The sequence below is a fragment of the Rattus rattus genome, chromosome 8 (genome assembly GCF_011064425.1).
Source record: "Rattus rattus isolate New Zealand chromosome 8, Rrattus_CSIRO_v1, whole genome shotgun sequence".
Classification (NCBI taxonomy): Eukaryota; Metazoa; Chordata; class Mammalia; order Rodentia; family Muridae; genus Rattus; species Rattus rattus.
The window spans coordinates 22,512,937-22,535,532 of NC_046161.1; the positions used below are offsets into that span (position 1 = coordinate 22,512,937).

Consider the following 22,596-nt stretch of genomic DNA (forward strand, 5'->3'; position numbering starts at 1 on the left):
GGGGGAGCTCCCTACAGAGTGACGTCAGGGAAGCTGACACTGATGTGAGTCATGAGAAGGGCTGGAAATAGGAAGTTGGCTCACCCAGGGTAGTGCTCGGAAGTAGAAAACAAAGCTTGGTCTCCCAGCAGATACCAGAACTAGTAGAAAGCAGACCTGAGAAGAAGAAAAAAAAATGTACACTATTTCCAAAACTGGGTCACAAAATGTTCTGGTTGGCCATAACTCTCAACATTGGCAAAGACCAAGAGCACATACGGGCTGAGCAGGGAAGACAATATGGCCTCCAGGTGACTATCTACCATGTAATGATGGGCTTTAGCATGCTGAACATGTTGAGGGCTGGCCAGAGTGCCAAGTGCTCCTACCAGCCATGGACCCAGCAGCATCTGCCCAGGATGGGGAGAAAGAAGAGAAGGAAAGGATCTGATCATCCCCAAAGGAGCTATGAGCTATCACAAGGAAGACAAAAATACCAAAGAAGTACTACCAGATCCTCTGCACACCCAGGAGTGAAGCCTGTAGGGTTGTTCTAGAGCAAGGGTCTTTCTTCGGACTCTTGCAGCTGCCGTTTTTTTTTTTTAAGAAATATCAGGCTACTACCTGACAGCTCCTCAGAGAACAGCCCCTCCTCCTGTTGATGCTCAACTCTGACCTGAGGTTCATCCTATGAGAAGAAGGTGCCCTATAAGAATTCCCTGCAGACATAAAGAGAGGAGGGCACTTAGGGTCTTCCCTTGTGGTGTCCAACCCTATCCATCTGTTTATCCTTGAAAGAAGCCTCCTAAGTATGACACTGGGCCAAAGCTAATATGAACAGCATAGCAGCCAGAGTTTCTGGTACATTTCTTTCAGGGACCACCCTGGGTGCTTTCTGGGAATTAACTCTTTTGATTCAGAGAACAGCTTTGGAAAGCAGGTGACTGATCGGTAGTTTAGAAACAAGTACAGAGTTGATGGAACTGGCCAAAAGCCACAGCTTCTGCGTGGGTCCGTTAGGATTAAACCATGGCTAATGTCTCTGAAATCTGTGTCTATAAGCACTGCATCCTTCTGCTCTTGTACACGGCTGCTTCTCAAGGGAAGGACACAGGCTCACTCGCCCGGACAGCTATACAGAAAAGGCTCTGGGGAGATGATGGTCTGTTGAGAAGCTCTGGATGCTATGGGTCTGGAGTAGGACAGCCTCTGCGGTCCATGTCCACATCTCTGGCTCACCCACCACTGTTCTCTCTTACAGGTATCAACCTCTGAAGGTTCCTGACCCTGCGCTGGACGACTTCCCCTTCGCAGACTCCCATCAGGCCGGACTCTGCAAACCTGCTTCCACAATGGGTGGGTGTGAGCGCTGGTGAGAGTTACCGGCCAGTGTTCGGCTTCTGCCTCCCTGTGCCTGGCCGGCCGGCCCATGCCTGTTCTTTTCTTCCTTGTGCTGCCGGTGCTCCGTGGCCACCCTCCCCTGACCTTGCCACTGCTCAGGTAATGAGGAGCTGTGGGCGCAGCCAGCCTTGGAGATGCCGAAGAGACGGGACATCCTCGCGATTGTCCTCATTGTGCTTCCCTGGACACTGCTCATCACCGTCTGGCACCAGAGCAGCCTCGCACCTCTGCTTGCTGTGCACAAGGGTGAGCCCACCCCACCCCCACCCTGGCCTGGCTTTGGTGATAAGGGCTACCCTCCGAGCATTTGTTTTTATACCTGGGCCCTGGTCTTACCTTGGGGTAATTTGGGGCCCTCTAAGACTCCACTGAAAGCCTCCTCCTGCTCTTCCCCTCCTCTTCCTTCTGATCCCCCCCAATCTCCCCACACACATGGTTTTAAGTACCTGGGATTTATTAAAATCAAGTATGAGTCTCAGTTTCCATGAGGAGTGCGTATGCCATGATACATGAGGCAGCATGGGGAAGCACCGGGGCTTTTAGTCAGGAGACAGAGGGAGTGAAGCAAACTAGGCCAAAACCTATAATGTGGTCATTTGAGGGAGAGAAAGGCCATAGAAGCAGCTACGCAGGCGCAAAAGCAGATGGTTTGGCTTGGTCAGATTTTCCGTTCTTGAGACAGCTATATTACTATATAAGTCTGGTTGGCCTAGTACTCACTATGTAGCCCAGACTAGCTCCAGACCTGTGGTAACCCTCCTGCCTCTGCCTCTCCAGTGTTGAGATTACCAGCATGCACTGGGTTCAGAAGTGGACCGATTGGATGATTTTGGATATAAGCACCATCTCACCTGTCCTCTGTTTGGGTATTGGGTGATTTAAGTGGAAGATTGGCTGTGGGTAGTCTGATAAAGATTCAGGAATGTGGTCAGTTGTTTACTGTTTCTGGAAAAGAGATACCCCTAGGAAGAGCAGTCCTTTCTGAAGTCCACGAAGCTCTGAATTGTCAAAGTAATGTCAAATTTTAAATGACAGAAACATACCAGATTAATGTGTGCACAAACATGCATACCTAGTTTCATAGTGTGCAAGGATGGGCCACACAGGAGAGGGGGTAAGGAAAGTGCAGAGTCCCGGCCTATGTTGTGGTTTGAGGGAGCATTTTGGTTTTGCTTTAGTTTGGAATTGTGGAGAGACCACGAGGCTTGCTGCATGGTAGGTAAATGCTGTACCTGTATACAAAATATACCTGAAGAGCCACACCTCAGCTTGTATTGTGCTGCAAAATCTTTCAAGTCCCCTGGCTAGAAGACTAACTGGGTAAAGGCCTGAAGCGAGGAAGCTTCCTCCCAAGAGCGAGCAGAAAAGCTGGGGTTAGAATAATGTCCTTCGAGCTATGAGTCTTGAGACATCTTTTTAACTCAAATCTCCACCCTCAGACCTTCCTTGCCTCCCACATCTATCTACCTCTCGTTCAGTCTTGCTAAAGCTACCTTCTGCTCCACCTAGCTGGGACACTCAGACAGGCAGCAAGTTCTCCCCCTGCATCGTGTACCATCATTCCAGGGAACGAGGGTAGGAAAAGGAAGGTGCCCAAGCCCTTCCCATAACAGAGGGATGCTCTGTGGCAAGACCTGGGGAGCCCCAGTAGTCAGAGACTTCAACTGATTGAGCTGCAACAGTGGGCAGGTCACAACCCATGCTCTGCTCTCCGCTGTAGAATACAGCCCGTCCTTCAACCTCCCTGCAGTTCCTCAGTCTTCCTGCCGCAACCTCCCTGCCCTTGCTGGACACTCTGGTCCTTGCCATGATGTCATCCCCTGCTCACAACCCAGTGCCTCTCTTTGGGGCTTGTCAGTTTAGAATCATGGTTATCCTGTGAATACATCATTCCAGAGGAGCTAAAACTACCATATATAAAATGACATCATGTCTGTTGTCCTCTTGGCAGAGTGAGGGTCAGAGCCATCACACCAAGAGCCTTTTAGGATTCAGAGTTGCAAAACTCCCTGAAGCCAAGGCGAAGGATAGAGTGCGGGCTTCAGACAAGCCCTGACACATGGAGAACTGCCCCAGGATGCAAGCTTCTACATGTTTAGGGTGATGTGGAAAGCAGAAGGCTGTACAAAATGGCTCTAGATCTCCACTCTCAACCCCTGTTTCCAAAATATTACCAACTATCAGATAAATGAATTCTTATATCGGGTTCAGAATATCCTGGACATTATTCTTTTTCTTCAACACCGTTTCTTTTCAATTTAACCCAGAACTCCCTGTTGATGAGCTACACCTCTGCCCGTCTCCCTGACCCTCACCCCAGTCACTCAGCATTTGATCTGTGGCCTGGCATCACATTCCATGTCCCTTGTGACATTAGACAGAAGTGGATCACTTGGGCCCATCTGCAAGGGACTCCACACCTTGCAAAGTGGCCTGTTGTTAATGGTGATAGGAGAACAGGGGAGTCGTGGCCCAGCATCCTCTCTGTGTCCACATTCCAGCCCTTTTGTGTGGTTTGCTCCTACCATCCTCGCCATAAATACAAGGAAGCAGGTCAGCTAGTGTCCTGTACAGGAGTTGATAGTGACCGTGCCTAGCCATACAATAACTTCATCAAACAGATGCTATGAGCATTAGTTAATATCATCAGCTCCATTGTGTGGCCACTGAAATCAAGGCTCCAGAAACTAAGAAACTTGTTTTAAACCTCAGTTTGTCATAGCACCCAGGAGGATCTGTGCCTAAGTCCCCAAGTCTGCCCTCTAGCCATTACCACGCCTACTGAGATACCTGTGAGCCGTGAATGCTATGCTATATTTGACCCATGAATCCTTCAAACCCAAAAGCATCACTTGGAGATCTAGGACTTGAAAGCAGGAACACCGACAGCCTTGGTTGCTCCTTCTAGTAGGCCCGCCAGGTTTTCCACCCAGGAAGATGGTCCAGATGTAAGAAACCTTCAGAGATGCCCAGCTTGGAACAGGTCACTTTTAAAAAGTTAAGAAAGTAATGGCTGTCCCCGTGTCCGTGTGCATGCATCCAGAGGGACAGGTTTCTGCAGTATCATTGTCCCTTCTGGTATCCTTGGGGTGTGGATGGGAAGCAATAAGTGGGCACTAGGACAAGAGAGCTGTTCATGGGTCCAGAGAGATAAAGGACTGTGTCTAGAAAGTATGAATTGGGAAATAGACATCAGGCGAATGGAAATCCTGAGCAAGTGTCTACAAAACACGAAGAAGGTCTAAACTCGAATGGCATCCAGGATTTATAACTGTGTTGACAGCTAAGAGTAAAACCCATTACAACCAAATGCAGCGGTTAAATGCTATACTCTGCACCCAAATCCCAGAACTGCTACGTACGCCAGGAGAGAGAGGCCTCGCTTGATCAGAGGGTTTGTGGGAAACCTTAAGTTCCCTTTGAGATCCAAACTGTCCTGTAGCCACCCACCCCCACCACTTTCAGGCTTTGTGGAATCCACACCACAGAACATAGCTATTTGTCTCTGCTATGTAGTCAATTTTGCCATATGAGGAAGAGACCCTGGAGGTGAGAGTCACGACATTATTTTTTTTATTATTATTTAGAACCTGATGCATTGAGGAACTAGAGAGGGATATCTGAAAGGTGGCCGGTTGTAGTCAAATAGCTACATGCATGTGAAGTATGATGAAGGGGTCATTTCTGAGTCATCCCAGGAATCTAAACTAGGAAAATTCTCATGAGAGTTCTAGATCCATAGGTTGAAACCTCAGGTCTAAAGACGGAAGCGAGAAGGCAGGCCCTAATGTTGGTTCTTCAGAGGGACAGAGGACAGGTACTGTCTTGGAAGGGTGGGTGACTTTGAAAGCCCTATATCAGAGCCAGGCCAGCGCCCACGTCCCCCTCCCTCCCCGCACCACCTTTTCCCACCTCTGCAGATGAGGGAAGTGACCCCCGCCATGAGGCACCACCCGGTGCGGACCCTAGGGAGTACTGCATGTCCGACCGAGACATCGTGGAGGTGGTGCGCACAGAGTACGTGTACACGAGGCCGCCACCGTGGTCCGACACGCTGCCCACCATCCATGTGGTGACGCCCACCTACAGTAGACCGGTGCAGAAGGCAGAGCTGACGCGAATGGCCAACACGCTATTGCATGTGCCCAACCTTCACTGGCTGGTGGTGGAGGATGCTCCACGCAGGACGCCCCTCACAGCGCGCCTGCTGCGCGACACTGGCCTCAACTACACACACCTGCACGTAGAGACACCACGCAACTACAAGCTGCGAGGTGACGCCCGAGACCCTCGCATCCCACGTGGCACCATGCAGCGCAATCTGGCCCTGCGCTGGTTGCGGGAGACCTTCCCACGGAACTCCACTCAGCCGGGCGTAGTGTACTTCGCAGATGATGACAACACGTACAGTCTGGAGCTCTTTGAAGAGGTGCGGTAGGGACCAGAGGAGGGAGAGGAGCAGGTGGGGCTCCAGGGGACTGGATGTGGGGACCATACCAAGATAAGAGCAGAGGATACTATGGCATGCATTGACAAATGCAGGGAACCCTAAGCTGGGCTCCCTGAGCTTTGCAGCGAATCAGAGAAATAGGAAAACCTCCATACAGGTTAGAGCAACCCAGCCTGTTTAAAAAAAAAAAAATGACTTGAGTTTTATAGCTCCCACACCCTAGTCCTGCCCTTAGAGGTTTGTTCTCTGAAAGGGACCTCTTTATGAGGTCATTTAACATGGCCACCAGCTTCCTCATAGGTGGCCAGTTTGAGCATCTCCATTAAAGTTTTAAGGAGGGAAGTTCATTGCAAATTTAAAAATGGCAATATTGAGAGATCTTGTATAAGGGAGGAAAGACTATTGGGCCATATTGATAAGAGGAATAACATCTTGGCTCAGAAATGTCTTGCATGCCGCCTGGGTGAGATTCCTGTAGGAGTTCCTCTAGAAATCAGTAATAGCAGGTCTGGAGGCCAGGCTGGCGGGACCCATATGCTCAGTAAGTGGTTCCCCTCCTGTGGGAATGGGTAGTGTTTTCATTCTAGATTAAAGTACCCTGACTCGGGTTCTCACCTCGTAGATGCGCAGCACAAGAAGGGTGTCCGTGTGGCCTGTGGCCTTCGTTGGCGGCCTTCGGTATGAGGCCCCCCGGGTGAATGGGGCAGGGAAAGTGGTTGGCTGGAAGACAGTCTTCGACCCCCACCGGCCATTTGCAATAGACATGGCTGGATTTGCTGTCAACCTCCGGCTCATCTTGCAACGAAGCCAGGCCTACTTTAAGCTACGTGGGGTGAAGGGGGGCTACCAGGAAAGCAGTCTCCTTCGAGAACTTGTCACCCTCAATGATCTAGAGCCCAAGGCAGCAAACTGTACCAAGGTAAGATCCTCTTCAGAACTGATAGTTGATGATGCAGAACCCCACACACCTCTAGGCTGTCTGTAGATCAGGGGGCAAGAAGAGGGCTTGCTTGCCTTCAGGCCTCACCCAAGATGGTATTTTATTATAAGGCGGTTTCAATGACAGGCAGGGAAATGGAGAGGGATTTCCGCTGAGGAATTCCAAGGATCTCTGACTCCATAGGGAGTCTATGACCCCTGCTGAGCACACACATGCACACACGAGTGAAGGTGCACACTTGCATATATGCACGTATACAGAGCACATGCATCCCTGCATATGTATGCATGTGCATATGCACAGATACATACATACATACACATATGCAGATTTGGGGAAGCTTGAGATGTGTCTGTTTTCTGTAGCTTTAGATTTCTTGCTTTCAGAAGACGTTTTGAATGAACGTGTCACAAATACAAACAGCAAGAAAGGAGATGAATAAAGAACGGTTTATGCCTTGATGGGGCAAAGGTGGAAAAGGAGGGGGCAGAAAAAATGCTTGCCGGGTGGGGAAGGGAGATAGACAGTGACAGAATGATCTGAGAATCAGCACCACTTTTATTTTGTGTCTCCGGATATGCAGATCCTGGTCTGGCATACGCGAACAGAGAAGCCAGTGCTGGTGAATGAGGGGAAGAAGGGCTTCACTGACCCCTCGGTGGAGATCTGAAACTACACATGCAGGTAGGAGAGAAGGCCAGAGTGGCCAGTGCAAGAGACGAGTGGCACCATTTTGGGACACATCCTCCATCTCCAAGGACTTTTCCTTTTGGTCTTGTGGGAGACAAGACCAATGTGGGCAGGAGAATCATGGCCAAAGATTATGTCCCCAACAACTAAGCGGCAGCCGCTTCCATTGATAGAGCTGAATCCTGCTGGCATCATTCTTCCCTTGTCCTGCTGGCCGTAGGGTGTGGCCCACAGTGACGGGGTGCAGTATGGACTTGCTCACAGGGTTCTGTGGATTACTTCCAACACAGAGCTGTGGTGAAGACGCACCACACCAGATCAGTAGCCCTGTAGATTTCAGTAGCTGGTGAAAGGGCTCACGAGTATAAGCCCTGGAGCCTGCTCCCATACCAAGGTACCACTTTCATGTTTGGCCTAGTGGCACTTATCTGCTCCTGGCTTTTTCATATGTGCAAAGCTTTGAGAGCAATCTCTGGCACATAACAAATCCTACACAATAGATCTTTTTTTTTAATTGTTTATCTCCCATTGGGTTAGGCCAGTGTATCTATCTACACTTTGGAAGGGACAGTGCTGTCAGAAAAGCTAAACGACTTGCCCAAAGTGACACATTAACCCAAGAGATTTTTGCTAAGTGACTGGCCGGGCCAAGTATTTTTTGAGGGGCCTTTTGTGCTCTTGCCTCTTGGAAGCACTGTCCCAGGATTCTCTACTCCAGACCCTACCACAGATCCATGGGCCCACAGCAGACAAATATGTTGGTTTTTGCCTTGATACATCTGCAGACACCACGTCTCTGCAGGGTGCCATCCAGGAACCTGAAATGCTTGGCCAGTGCATCTTAGAATGCCTCGGTACAGAGCTCCTTCTCGCCTTCTGCCCTCACACGTTACTAGAATTCCCACCAATTGCCTTTCAAAATGTCTCCCAAGGGGAACGCAGAGAGGCTGTGTGGAGTCCACTAGGGGATCAAACATTCTGTCCTATTTGCAGCTCCACCTCTACCTGGCCCCAAGCTAAAACCCCTGTTGTTCCTACTTCCCCCACACACAGGAATCGCCTTCTCAGACCCCTGATCTTGGCCTTCCATCCTCTCCCATGACTGACAGTGACTCTGAGGCAGACTCCTGAGGAACACCTATTACGTAGACTGAGGGCTTCCAAGAGAGCCCAGCTTGATGCCAGGACAAAAGACAGAGAATTTAAGCACAGAATCCCAGACCTGTGGTTCTCTACATCAACAAGGCCAGGGGCTTAAAAGACCCAAGTGCTGGGGATTCCCGTTGCCAGCAAAGCCTGTGCTCAGCACACCTCCTTGGAAGCTTCCTGCATTGATGAGGCTGTGTAAGCAAGGGGACCCTGCCTTCGAGTGATGCTGGGGTGAGGGAGGTCAGAAAACGCCACTATTGAGTGCAGCATGGCTGTCCATGGCTCCCTGCTCTTGGGCCCAGCATGACTACACAGCATGTGCCCAGCCAGGACATCCTGAAGACCAGAGAGCAGCCTGGGGCATGAAGATGCCCCAACACTTGTCTTTCACACCTGCTCTTCCTCAGAGCTGCTCCCAAATCAGAAATACCTCTGGCTCTCCTCTGGTTCGTGTTTACAGGGCATAAGGCTGTCTTGGATCCCACCTGGCACCCAGCCCTGCATTGGGGGAGCCTGGGCCTACCTACAGCTCCCCTTGTACCTCAGGCTGTAGAAGAACCAAGCCCTTCCCCGTGTCCTTCAAGCCTCCTGTGCCAGAATCAGCCAGGTGGTGGGCCTAGAGCCAGCACAGGTCACGGATTGACCTGGATTGAGAACCAAGTCACCCCACAGTCCACACTGCCTCGCCAATACCCCTGGGCTGCAATGCCCCTTGCTGGGTTTGGACTGGGGAGGCAATTGCCCTCTTCCTGGAACCCCTGAGAATCACAGATCTCAGGACTGGAGGTAACAGTAATAAACAGGCAGAGCTCTTCCTGAAAAGTTTGAGGCCCAGCAATCCCAGCCCTTTTCTGAGCCAATCCTATGAGGGGTGCATTAGCAGGGGCTCAAGGTCAAGAGCAGGAAATGTCTAAACACTGAAAGGGAGACCTGAGCACATACTGCTTTGGAAGTCACTCTATCTTACACAAAACGGGAAAGCTTGCAATGCCAGCCCGCCTCATGCCCACTGCCCCTTCTACGCCCCAGACAGTACGCTCACGCTGTTATACCTACCCACCTGCCCGAGAGAAGCATCTGCCTGGGTATTCAGCAGCCCAGAGGCCCCTGGTTCTGGCTGCACGGGGCCCTCTGGTGGTAACCTCACTCCAGCTCCTACAAGTTGGAAGCACAATTTTCCCCCCAAGTGGGGAAAAGGAAAGGGCACGAGCCCACTGAAGAAGCATTTATTTTTTAACTGCTAACAGCTCCCCCGCTCCATTAAAACTCACAGGATGGGCCCGAGAGTCATTCAGAATCCACTCTTGGGTGGATGAGACTCAGTCCACACAGCTAACTTTCAGAGAATAGCATCAGCTGCCCATTTTGAAATGGATTTAACTTCCCACAGTCTTCGGGAAACGACCTGATGGGATAAGACCCCGCAGTCACCCTGTAGGACATCTCCCCCGAACCATTCATACTTTTGGATATTGGTTTACCCCTTGGCATCAAATGAGGGGCACAGGGAATCTATCCAATGGGTGAATATGTCTGGGCACCTCACGCTCATTCATAGAAACTGTTCGTGGATGCCAAGGTCAAACGGGCTGCCGAGGCCACCTTTTTAGCCAAACACAGTGCTCTTTTTAGGAAATCGAAAATGAAAAAAAACAAAATGGGGATTTTTATTTTTCACTTTTTGGCAGATGCTACTTCAGTTGTTTTCACATTACGTCCCCTCTTAGCTGCATGTGTATTTATTTAAAATTACAACCCCGGTGGACTGCGGCCTTCATCACGGTCGGGAATGAGTTTGTTGCAAATCAGAACTGGGTCCATGATGACAACTGGCTCTCCAAACCCAGGCTGTCCCCTGCTCCCTTGCTGGAAAGGCCCACCACAGAGGAGTTAAGCCAGGGGTCCAGGAGCTCCGTGGGCAGAGGCTGGCGTGAGGGTGGAGCCCAAGCTGCTGCGCCATCTGGTCTGTTTTTATTTAACTGTATTTAATTTGTTTTCAAAAAAAATTAAAAGTCAAATATGGTTTTTAACAGTTGTAATCCTCTTCAGCCCTGTCTTTATTTTACTCTCGTTTATTAATTTAACCGTCCAACAAATATTGACCGGATGCCTGCTAGGAGTGTGCACTCTTCTGGTCCCCGACACGTTGCAGTCTTCATGGGACCCGCCCACCGAATGCAGGAGGCCATGCTAATGATGCAGCATCTCAGGTGTGAGGTGCTGTAGGGGGAACAGCAGAGCCGCCGGGGAAGATGGGAGGGAGAAGCTGGGGAAGATGGGAAGGGGAGGTGAGAAGGCCTGGGGTTCCATAAAGCATGGGAGCGTGTATATGGGAACGTGGAAGCAAAGAGCATCATGCTTACGTGCAGCTGATGAAGACAAGACTAATGAAAGTGAGGTGTCCCCCCACGGCAGAGTTCCCCCCATACGTATAACTCAGGCAAAAAAGCAATGCAACTGCAACTGATGGGACCAGTGAGGGGCAGGGGTCGGGGGAGGAAGAAAGCCGAGGATCATTTGGCCTCCAAAACTAGGATAAGGCTTTGGGTTTCTACTCCAGTGAAATTAGAGTCCACTGATGCAACTGGCCTCCGAGTAGAGCCACTTTGCTTCCAGGGCTGAGGACAAATGGGCCAAGCTAGGGGGACTGGGGAGGCAGCCCCTGCAATGTACCAGGTAGAAGACGAAGGTGGATTGGATGAGGGCAGGGCGAAGCGGCTGCACTCCAGGCTTTAGAGGTTGTATGTGGAACGAAGAGACAAGAACCGAAATCATCTGGGACACACAACGGAATTTCCACTTGTTTTTACTCGACAGAGTGCAGTAGAGGTCACAGGAGGGAAAGCGAAGTCCTACTTCTGACCTCGTCATATACATGCAACAGATAGTGAGGGCCAGCTGTCTGTGTTCCTGCCGTGAGGCTGGGAACAGACACTGGAGGGTGCTGGTGTCAAGATCCCACAGGTGTGGTCCCACACAGTGAGGAGACAAAAATGAGGAGGAGGAGTGAGCAGAGAGTCTCAGAGCAATTGGGTGTTGGTGAGAGAACTCTGGAGGGGCTGAGACCGGGAAGAACTAGTTGATGCTGGAGAGCTAAGGTCGGCTGCACATGCTAGGGAGGTAGAGAAAAATGTTGCTACAGAAAGACCTTATCTGGATACATAGCTAATCGTGTATGCATAAAACCGACTCGGAGGCTTCTTCCTCCCTTACAGAAGGATGCGATGTAAGATTCCTTTATATTCCCTTTGCCTGTCACACTTCCCAGCACAGCCCTGCTTAATTCAGCTTTGCTCTTATGTAATGCAAGACAAAGTGACAATGTGACACTGCTCTCTGGCTCTGGCTCTGCTCCGGTAGCCCCGCACTCCTCCGCATCTTGGCTGGATGCTTGATATTCCAAGCGTCTCAGAAGGAACCGGCAAGAGCGGGTAAAGCTGGGGGCTTGGTGGCTCTTGTTCTTTAGGGATCACCTACAAGCTTCACTTTGCAAAGCTTCCTTGGAGGGTGAGGAGGATAGCTCAGCGGGTAAAGGCACTTTCCACCAACCCTGATCATCTGAGTTTGTTCCCCAGGACTCAAAGAGAGAACAAACCCCCGCAGGCTGCCCTCTGAACGGTCACACGTCGCATCATGGCTCTCATAGGCCTAACTTCCCCAGACGCAAAAGCAAAAAATTTATCACATAATTTTATTTTAAAACTTTAAGACAAATAAAGGGCTTTAAAAAAAAAAGCTCCCTTTGAGTTGGGCATGATGGTACAGAAGTTGCAAGGCTAAGGCAAGAGAAACAAAAGATCAAGGAGGGGCTACATAATATGACCCCATCTGAGAGAATATGAGAGAGAGAGAGAGAGAGAGAGAGAGAGAGAGAGAGAGAGAGATGGACAGACAGACAGACAGAAAACTCGATTTCGCAGACCCAGTGGGACATGGGCTGTTCCGCTATGACCACTTGCGGATACATTAGCTAGGAGCTTAGCTCGGTGGCTGCAGTAGCCCTGACTACAGTGTCCCTGGTCATACTCAGGAAGCCGCCCTGTCAGTCTGCAAGGCTCTCTGTTTGCCTGCTCTTGCCTAACCCATCTTCGCTGGGCTTCTGTGTGGGCACTATGCTCACGGATGTGTGTTATTTGATTTTCACTATTACTGAAGACAATCGGCTTAGAGCAGTACATGTCAGATGTAATTTATGAAGAAAAACTATCCCCTATAGCTAACCTATATATCGTGGTTTAACTTTCTAGAAAAGCTTACTCTTAACCACCAGTATGAGATTGGACTGCTCTTAGTGCAATGACATCTCAAGGAGAAGGGAAATCAGGACAGGTGGTAAGAAGCCAGTGGCAGGTGCCTCCTGCCAGCTGGGTACCATCAGTATCTGGATCCCTAAAGGTCACTTTCTGCCATGGCCGAGAATGGTACAGAGAAGCTGGAGACCCCACAAAGAAGGTTTGCTTCAAGTGTATTGCAGTTTAGAATGGCAAGACCACACCAAGCCATTGCACTTGATCCCTTGAACAAGAGCCTTCAGTCTGGACTGTGCGTGACAGAAGGCTGCCTTTCCTCCTCCCTGCTGTTTGGTCAGGAAGGGGAAGACGAGTGTTCAAAGAATCAGCTGCGCTGAACACAAGGACGGTGCTAGACCTGTGGGCTCTAGCTAACCCCAGATTCTACTGCAGTCGGGCATAGCTGCCCAGCACCACCTCGATGGGTCCTCCTGCCATTCCCTTCCTGAGAGCATGGATGTGAGGTGGTGTCTGCTGAAGTGCCCAGCTCTAACATGGGAGATAAGGATTGAACACGCCTGTGTCTCTTAGGCTCAGTTTATCAACTGACTAATGTAATAAGAGACAGAGAGAACAGGAAAAGGTTTCTTCCAGATCCCCAGAACTGGCAGGTGCAAAGTCAAAACAATAAAGCTGACTCACATAAGACCCCTTTTCTCTTGGCTCTACAAACAATGACAAACCCACAAATTCAGGAGCACAAAGAAGCTGTCTAGGGTGTGACCACACCCTGCTGGGAATGTTCAAAAAGCCTACCTAGAACCAGCAGGCTGGCCAGTGAGGCTTTCACTTCCAGAAGAGGGCAGTGCCCACCCGCTTCAGCACCTTCTTTGAAGGTGATATAACTAACTACATACTCTGTGGCCGCTCTGTGGCCTCCCCTGGAAGATCAGGGGAGCAGAAAATGCCCGTCCACAAAACCAGAAGAGAAGACATCTCACTCTGAGTGTATCCCAGACAGCACTACCCCATCTTCTCTTAGGTTTAGGCGTAGAATTTTGGCCTGAGTTGAATATAGCCCTTCATTCCTTGAGGTTGCTAGTTACGATGACTTCTCCTGCAGGACAGGAAGGAAGGAAGCTGCCAGCCATAGCAGGGGCTGCAGGGGCTGCTGTTCAGTTAACATACTGGTTCCTGCCCAGGTGGGGGATATCAGTAGACTGTACCATGGAGCCTGCCATTGTCTCTTCGAAAATGATAACCTGTGGGAAACAAGCGCTGGGCTGTGAGGTCTGCCCTGTAGGCAGATGGGAGAGCTGTGGGATAGCAGGATTGGAAGGGTGGGTGTGGAATGCAGTTGGAAGGAGGTGGTAGGGGCAAATAGAGACTTGTCACTCACTAACGGAAGGGGAAGAATAGGGTAGCTGAAATACCCACCCTCTCCTACTTCCTGGTCAAGCATTTCAGAGGCCGAGAAGCAACTTGATAGCAGGAGAAGCAGGGATGAGAAAAGAGTTTCAAGGAAAAAGGACGGGGTCTACAAATATTCCCACCTTGTTGAGTCCTTTGTTCAGCCAGACACCTGGGAGGTAGAGAGTCTCCTGAGGTCCTACGTTCCAGTAGCGTCCAAGGTTGTGATCATTGACGAGCACAACCCCCTTCACCCAGCCCTTCAAATAAAACAGAGAAGGTCTCGCTTTACCACGGGAGCCCCAAAGTGAGAAACAGACCATGTTCCTGAGAGACCAAAGCGAACCAACATTAGACATCCATGAAGGTCAACCCACCCCACTGCCTGTGCCTCATAGGCAGGGTAATCAACCTCAGGCCGTGCACAGGAACCCACACACTGAGAAGTACTGCAAGGTGCTTCAGCTCTGAGCCCACTCTGACACAGACAAGTCACAGGATCCTATCATGTGCAGCAATACAGAAAGACATGGAGGTTTCTGGCCCAGGTGTTACAGAAAACTCTATCCAAGTCAGCTCAGCTCAGAGCCCTAAGAAAATGAGAGGACAGGAGAAGAAAGGAGTCCTACAAACCTCCAACTTCAGAAATGTGTCGGAAGGGTAAATGCCAACTGACAAGGTGCCCAGGAAGAAAGCGGGAAAGGTAATTTCTTTGGGTACGACACTCCACTTGTCCATGTCGAACCTAAGGACAGGATATAAGAAGAAAAAGGAGGGAAGGACCATCTCACATGTCCTTCCTAAGACACATCCCTTCCCCCAACAAGGCCCCAAGGCCACCCACTCCCAACCAGGTCATAGGATGGCAGCAAGGCAGCAGGATGGGTGGCATTTCCCGGTTTGTAAACATGGGTTCCAGTGCTGGTCCTACCCTCACCTTAGGTAGGTCCCTGGGAGGCCAGGGCATTCCTGCCTCTTGCTACCTATTAGCTATAACCTCATATAGCAGACTCACAGGGACTCACCTCTGAAAGAACTGCTTCGTCATGTCCAGGCTGTAGATTTTGAAGTTTTTCAGGGGTTTATTATTCAGATAGAGATTTCCAATTAAACCTAGGGAGAGTGGGCAAAGAGAAAGCCCCAAATCAGGAGACAGGTGACACAGATGCAGCCAGGGCACATGTGGATGTACCAGGAAAGAAGAAGCAAGGATCTTCCCTAAAGCATGTGCAGCCTAAGGTAGTCTGCATTTGGACTAAAGCCTCCCTGGAGATGTCAAAATTTATAGCGAGAGATAAGACCACTGTTTGTCCAGCCATAGAATTTGTCATGAAGAACAGGACATCCAAGGACAGTGACAGAGCTGAGATGTCAGTGTGTAACATCTGGTGTCTGGCCTCTTTCTAGGGAGAGTTGTATTTGGCTAAGTGGTAACAAAGAGCCTAACTTTATGGTATTATGAGGGTATCGAACTAAGAGCCCTGGTCACTCAGCAAGGAGCTCGCCATTCGCTCTAAGATTAAAGATAGGTTTAAAGACATCTGCATGGTGAGCAGGTAGCAACAGCATGCAGCTTTCTCACTGCATGTCTGGCTTGCCCCTGGGCCCAGGAGCATTGTCTATTCCCTCAGTTTTCCTGAGGGAAATGAAGAACAGGAATTCAGTGTGAAGACCCAAGAAGGCAGGGGTCCAATACTCTTCCACAGACTCTAAGATATTCCCATTCCTTGCTCCTTACTCACAACACTAAAAGCAGAGAGGCCCACTCTGACCGAAGTAAATTTCAGTAGAAAGAAAGACGAAGAGGGCATCTCAGGGCTTATGGAAATTTCTCCAGGGGCACAAGCACCACACAGTTCTAAAGCACTAAAGGGAAAGTGGTCAAACCATCCTGACCCATTAGCCAGGATTTATATGTAGATAAACCGGGCACCATCGCCCTTCAGTAAGCCTCCAGTGGGTCCCCAATATCCACCTCCCTGCAATAGGCCCCCATAAGCCACCTCCCTAAGTGAGCCCCAGTGCCTATTAATGTACCCGGTGGCGAGCAGATAGACAAGTCTGAAGAGTGGTGACGGCTTCTCTCCTGGTCTGTACTAGGACCCACCTTTGCGCTGGCTGTCAATGTTATTTCCGTAGTTGACTCGCCCACGATTCTCCACCAAGATCCTCAGTATTGTGTAACCCTGCCAGGAACACAGTGGCCAGTTATTGCCACCTGATAACTCAGTTACACCTGGGAATCTGTGTTCCCAGCCATTTCCTATGCTCTAAGAATGGGAGTAAGAATCCCCAACTGGTCAGAAAGCTACCTGTGCCCTTCTCTTTCCAATTTTTAATTAAGGAGTCTCCTGGCTTCCTGGTCTTCCTCCTTTGACTCCTACCAAGTTCCCCAGCCATCACCCAGATCCCTGAGTTAACAAACCTGGGTCAAGGGGATAGTGATCTTCGTTGTCGTATAGTCCAAGAATCCTATGGACACTCTGTTCAAAAAGACCTGCCAAAGTGAGCAGATGAAAACCATGGTGAACAGGAGGAAGAGCCTCTGCTAAACTAGAAAACGAATAAGGTGCTTGGCAGGCACAGAGGAAAGTGAACACCGCCATTATAATGGAAAGATCGTGTGAACTGCACACTGCTGACAGCTGATCCTGAAGGCAGAAAATAACGTGTGTCCAGTCATGCCCGGTCACCACAAAGTCCCAGGAGTTCTGAGGAGATGCTCCTACCTGTCCTCTGTCACGCACAAGGCCACTGAGGACGCCAGATGAAAAGATGGTGGTCTCGTAGAGGACATACCCAAAGGCCTGCCCATTACCGTTGTTTACCGGCAGGTTCTCCATGTTGATGGGTATCTCAGATGTGATTGGCTACATAAGAAGACACAAGAAGGCACAGGAGTCAAGCAGCTCCTAGTTTTAAGCTTTCATATGAGCAGCAAGGATATCAGGGACAGGATGCAAGGATGCTCTAGCCTCTTCTGTATCCCACCTTCTTCCTAGCTTAAACTAATGACTCCTCAGAGGCATAAATAAGGACAACAGGAAAAGGGAGAATTCACTAGAGTCCTACAATCTACCAGAATCCTGAAGCCACCATCATGTATGAAATCTTAAGCCAGCATCACAACAGAATGAACTATAGCAGGTTTCTGCTTTCCTCTCCGCAGGAGAAGGATCACCCCTTCTTCTGTTCCTCACCCTATCCATAACCTACAGAAAGGCCTGATGCTAAAGGGGAGACACCAGGCTGAAGCCCTTCTATTCTTTCCCAGTTCCCACCGCAGTACCAGTGTATTCTCTTCACCCAGTTCTCTGGTTGGGTAGAGCCCTCGATGCCACTTGGTTTGCTCATCCAAGAACACCACTGGGAACATTCTTGGGTGCTGTCTGCTTAGTAACTCTCCCTGAGGCCCAGCCTGTGGCACTTACCTTATCCATGTACAGGAGAGCGTCCCACAGTGACAGGTAGAAAGATGGAGTCACTGGTTCATAGACCATCTTAGCAGTAAGCTCAGGTGGAGGAGGGGGAGGAACACCTGAAACAGGAACCAGGGCCCTCCCTTAAAGATTCAATCGCCATTACCTCCGCCAGCCTCAGACCCACAGTCCCATGTGCCCCTTTCATCCTGGCACCAAGATCAACCACTGGCCCTACTCAGAGCTTAAATTACTCTAGAGCATGAGGCCTGGGCAAGAGCAGGGCTTAGCTGTGTTTTCTAGAAGGCATAAATAGAAATAGACTTAGCATGAGTCAAGTACAAAAAGCACAGAATGATGGCAATAAGCTCTCAAGCCTTCTTTATCTACAAGATTGGTTTTATTATTTGCTTATTTACTTATTTATTTTTGGCAGTGGGGTGGGTGGGATACAGGGCCTTATGCGTGCACTGAGATACATTTCACAGCAGTCTAGGACATTCTTGAATATGGGTTAGCTAGAGTTGAGGTAGGATAGGAGGAAGACAGCAAAAACTCCAAGGGCTCATAGCAAAAGCACGGGCCCTAGTGGATGCTTGAATCTGTTCCTTGTTTGTACCTGAGAAGGTTCCAAAGAGTTCTCGAAGCTTGGTGTATTTGGCAGTGTAATCTCCAGCCTCTGTCAATATAGCATCGTAGTCTGCAAGACACCCATGGACCCTTTAGGCACTCCTGTCCCCAGAACAAAGAGATAAAGAAAAGAAAAAGAAGGAGGAGGAGGAACTTGGAAGGGAGGAACAGAGTTCTCAGACCAGCAATTTTAAAAAGAAATGCTGTCATGTTTAGTATAAACCATGCAGTCAAGCTAAAGTAGGTACTAAGTACTACAAAAGTTCCTATGAGCACAGCATGATACTCTAGTTTTACTGCAAGTAGATATAATGGAGCATCTCTTCTACTCCCTGAGAACTCTCAGTCAGAGGGCCAAGATCACACCTTCCCAAGGGTCTGAGAGGGAGGAAGTCTATCCCCATCCTTCGCACTCTAGATTTGCCTCCCCTCCCTTGCTCCTCCAAACAGCTCTCTCATCAGAACAAGCTGTTCACAGGCACCTATGGCTCCGGAAGCTTAAAGGTGACAGTCAAAGTCTCTATCTTCCCTAGATATTACGTAGCTAAAGACATGACAGGACCGAGAAACTGTCTCTAAAGAATTCTCCATCAAAAGTGCCAGCCCTACCAACACTGGAGAGGACTGGGAGAACTGTTGGTACTTGCCATAGCTGGTAACGTCAGCCTTGTAGTCACCAAAATGCATGGCTCCATTTATGAAGCCAAAATTTGTGCCTCCATGGAACATGTACAGGTTGATGGAGGAGCCGTCTTTGATGATGGCAGACACTGTTTGCAGGACCTCTTCAAGGAGAGAGCAAGGGATGTTTACAGTGAGTCAAAGCCTACGGAAAGCCCCAACTAGGCCCCTTGTTCTCAGTCCCCACCAGGTCACTCATCACTGGGTCATTCAGCTTTCTCTGGACAAGCTGTAGCCAGTAGGCTATTTCCATCCTACCAGATAGCATGTTTCCTCGTGGCTATTCTGTCCCAAGGGAGTGCAACAAAGCTAGGACCCCATTACACAACGGTCCTGCCTGTGTCCCTAATTCCTCCCTTAACTCAAAAACAAATCAACAATATGCAAAGAGAGTATCAGACAACAAAACAAAGGATCAATTAATATATATTTGAGTGGTATATCCAATAAATGTAAACTTAATACTGACCTAGTGAACTGGCAAATTTAAAATTTTTTATTTTAATACTTGGTACTGATGAATCTGCAGGAAATGAGCATTCTCATTTCATAGCTGCCAGTAGGCTGCTACAGTCTCTATAGTCTTTCTGAAGGACAGTGGTAAATACATATATTAAAGCTGTATTTATTCCTTATCATAAGAAAATACATCCCAACAAAACTTCAAGGATGCTTGTTTAAGCGGTATTCAATTAACCAAAGCCAAACTAAGCAACCACTGAAGAACTGGGTTACTAAATGGTGGTTCAGTCATAGATACGATGGAGCTCTTCAAATTCTTTAAGACAGTGATGTCTGATTACACCAAGCATTCCTACGTTCAATAGTATAGGATGGTGTGTGTGTGTGTGTGTGTGTGTGTGTGTGTGTGTGTGTGTGTGTGTGTTGTACATGTGTGAAGATCTGATCAGTCTGTCTCTAGCTCTATCTGCATTAGATGGAGATATACTAATTGCTACCTGAACTGTTAAATATATCAGAATGTTTGTTCTGGACTCAGGGACTTTTATTTCTTTCTTTAAATTTTCTTACATATCCAAGATATCTACAATGCTCATACATTACTTGTCACACAGAAAAGCAAACAGGAAAGCCCTATTGTTTCAAGTGTCAAGTCTGAAATACCAAGAGCTGAGTCTGAATACAAATGATTCTGGGAGCTCAACATTCTACAACTCCAAACACAATGCCAGGGGATGCAGAACACAGTCCTATGGAGTGCCAACATACATATTAGTATGGGCAAAGTAAAACTCTTACCAGAGGAATCCAAGATGTTGTGGGAGCCACCCCACGAGTCAAACCACCCTGTCCAGTACTCCATCACCATCTTGGGTTGAATCCCCTGGGTACCACAAAATGAAAATTAGGCAAGCAGGCTGATCAAAAGGGAAAGGTGACACCACTGTTGACCAGAACCCTGTATCTTTGCCCTCTGTGGCCATGTACCCCTTGCCTGAGAGTCATGTAGGTGCCCAGCATGGATCACTGACCACATGTGGCCTCACCACCTGCTAGTATAACAGGGAAGATGTTTACCAGAGTTGATGTTTAACCTGCTTTTGATGGTGCATATGACAGATACCAGCAAGAAAACAAAAGCATCTGCTCAAATTAAACTTTCATCAGAACTTATCACCTGACTTGGATGCCCTTTCTGATAGCGGTTGGGTTGGACTCTGGCTCAAGACAACCTCTGCCAACCAGGGAAGAAGAATGTCCTATTCCAGATGAGCACATGTGAGAGCCACGCCATGGACACAGACAGACCAAAGTTACTGCTTCTCTGTACGTGGAAGTCAGCAGGCTTTAGAGTGGGTTTCCGTGGGTTCTGGCTTAAGCAACAGTTTACAAGACTAAAACCGACTCAGATCCCAGCAGAGCAGCTACTCCTGGTGCAAGCCCTACAGCTGCACTCCCAATTCACACCCTGCCTAGGGTACTAAACAAGTCTTAATTATTACTTCAGACTCCTGAGGTGACATCCGCTTTCTCCACGCTTACAGGGATCGTTCTGGGGCTGTGCTCGGCTGCACCATGTTTGCAGAAGCTGTAAACACCTGGGCATGTGTAAAAGACTCATCCACTAAGATCTTAGGCTCTGAGCCAGGAAGCATTCCTCATCCAGAGACAGCTGATTAAATATCCTCTCTCGGGGCTTTCCTCACGTCAGAAGCTGCATACAACGCAACAGGACATGTTCCAGAGAGATGGGGCACACTTAGTGGTTCATGGCATAGAGAGTACCAACTATCCCCGGGGAAAAGCCAACATAGCAACAAGATATGTTTAGCAAGATGGTAGCTTTGTTTTTCTTTACATCCCCAAATATGCCATACTATACACATATCTAGTCATCCAAAAGGGAGAAGCCACGAAACCTATAGGGCCAACAGTGGGCTTATTTGCTTAAGAGTTCTTATGACGTGGAGAACAGAAAGTGAACGGCCAGCATAGACCAAGCTGTCTTCCTGCAGAACCCCAAAATGCCCATCTTCTGAGTACTTTATCCACTTTCTACCTATCTCCTTGACCATGGATAGCAGTAACAGTAGCTAGCACTTATGCTCACTCAGAGAACTAGATGAAAGGCTGCATATAAACTTCTGATATACAGGAATTACTCAAAAATCTCTAGCATGAGTTATCTTTCTCACTGAGCACATATTTAAGGATTACTGGATACCCCAAAATTAACCAGTGATAGGGTCTATAGTGTCTATTCAATGAAGCCCTTCAGACAAAACCACTCCTTTAAGTAAAGGCAGATGTCATAGACATTCAAGAAAATACTCCAGCAGCATCATTCTGCTGGTGACAGCTAGCCTAATAGCACTGACAAGGGCAAGTTGTCTGGAGATCAACAGCAGACGCCCTTTCTCTCACCAGTAAGGTGAGGTGCTCTTCAAACACTGCCTTATGCAAGACAACATCCTCAATATACCTACACAACTAAAGGCAAATCAGAAACCCTGAGGAGCCAAGCAATGTCTCCACGGGCTCACAATAGAGTGGCCAAGTGGGTACTGAGCAGCTCCCAGCACCCACACTTCCCTTAGCAGCACTCAACTGCCACTCTATGTAGCCACTTTGAGACCATATATCATGAGCCTCTCTTCCCGAGTAGATTACAGACAGCACAGGACAGAGGTCCTGGGATCAGTCGTGAGGTAAGACAGACCAGACACCTCTATAGACAGAGAATAGATCTAGGACAATACTGAAAGAAATGAGATGAGAAGAGAGGGTTCCATCTGAGCGCACACACATGTATATGCACAATCCCTCCCTCTGGGGAATCTACCAGAGATTAGACCCGCCCTCCTCCTGCGAGCCTTCCCACCTGTCCTGGCCACCATCTACACTGCAAGAGTAGCCACGCCACACACATATACTCACCTCACAGGGTACTACCTGCCCTGATGACTTCATGAGTATACCTGTGGATATCATCCCTAGTTTGAAAGGCCAATAGCTGGAACAGCAATCTACTCAGTGGAGCACAAGTAGTCCCGCACCCCTGGCTCAGTATCCCTAAAGGTCTCAATGCACTGTCAATAGACCCTGGTCAGTTTCCCTCGAGGCTGAGGACCATGGCAGGCATGCAATTGGTGGGGG

General features: G+C 49.0%; 2 protein-coding genes across 3 annotated transcripts in view; one reads left to right on the top strand and one right to left on the bottom strand.

Annotated features, from left to right (window-relative positions):
* The first annotated feature begins 1,219 nt into the window (after nt 1-1,219).
* Nucleotides 1,220-10,648, top strand: B3gat1 (beta-1,3-glucuronyltransferase 1). 2 transcript variants are annotated; one of them, XM_032909482.1, is made up of 6 exons: nt 1,220-1,335; nt 1,480-1,626; nt 5,301-5,809; nt 6,453-6,749; nt 7,354-7,454; nt 8,570-10,648. In XM_032909482.1, the coding sequence occupies exons 1-5, from the start codon at nt 1,332-1,334 to the stop codon at nt 7,438-7,440; spliced, it is 1,044 nt and encodes a 347-aa protein (XP_032765373.1). In that variant the 5' UTR covers nt 1,220-1,331; the 3' UTR covers nt 7,441-7,454; nt 8,570-10,648. The 2 variants fall into 2 exon arrangements, with proteins under 2 accessions (XP_032765373.1, XP_032765374.1); XM_032909483.1 differs by having other exon boundaries at nt 1,234-1,351.
* Nucleotides 10,649-13,057: 2,409 nt separating this feature from the next.
* Nucleotides 13,058-22,596, bottom strand: part of LOC116907268 (beta-galactosidase-1-like protein 2) — a 33,955-nt gene continuing 24,416 nt past the window's right edge. Inside the window, exons 10-20 of the mRNA XM_032910223.1 lie at nt 20,239-20,323; nt 18,945-19,082; nt 18,287-18,367; nt 17,680-17,786; nt 16,978-17,118; nt 16,674-16,745; nt 16,356-16,434; nt 15,274-15,361; nt 14,882-14,993; nt 14,392-14,508; nt 13,058-14,100 (exon numbers count right to left, since the gene is read on the bottom strand). Of these exons, the coding sequence (XP_032766114.1) occupies nt 14,014-14,100; nt 14,392-14,508; nt 14,882-14,993; nt 15,274-15,361; nt 16,356-16,434; nt 16,674-16,745; nt 16,978-17,118; nt 17,680-17,786; nt 18,287-18,367; nt 18,945-19,082; nt 20,239-20,323 (1,107 nt within the window). The 3' untranslated portion in view covers nt 13,058-14,013. The remainder of the gene's footprint in view (nt 14,101-14,391; nt 14,509-14,881; nt 14,994-15,273; nt 15,362-16,355; nt 16,435-16,673; nt 16,746-16,977; nt 17,119-17,679; nt 17,787-18,286; nt 18,368-18,944; nt 19,083-20,238; nt 20,324-22,596) is intronic.

What these genes read in the sequence shown, in the direction of transcription:
- B3gat1 (XM_032909482.1), top strand. An exon ending in TCTGCTTGCTGTGCACAAGG is followed by an intron (nt 1,627 to 5,300) that starts GTGAGCCCACCC and finishes CCACCTCTGCAG; the next exon opens with ATGAGGGAAGTGACCCCCGC. An exon ending in GTCTGGAGCTCTTTGAAGAG is followed by an intron (nt 5,810 to 6,452) that starts GTGCGGTAGGGA and finishes CTCACCTCGTAG; the next exon opens with ATGCGCAGCACAAGAAGGGT.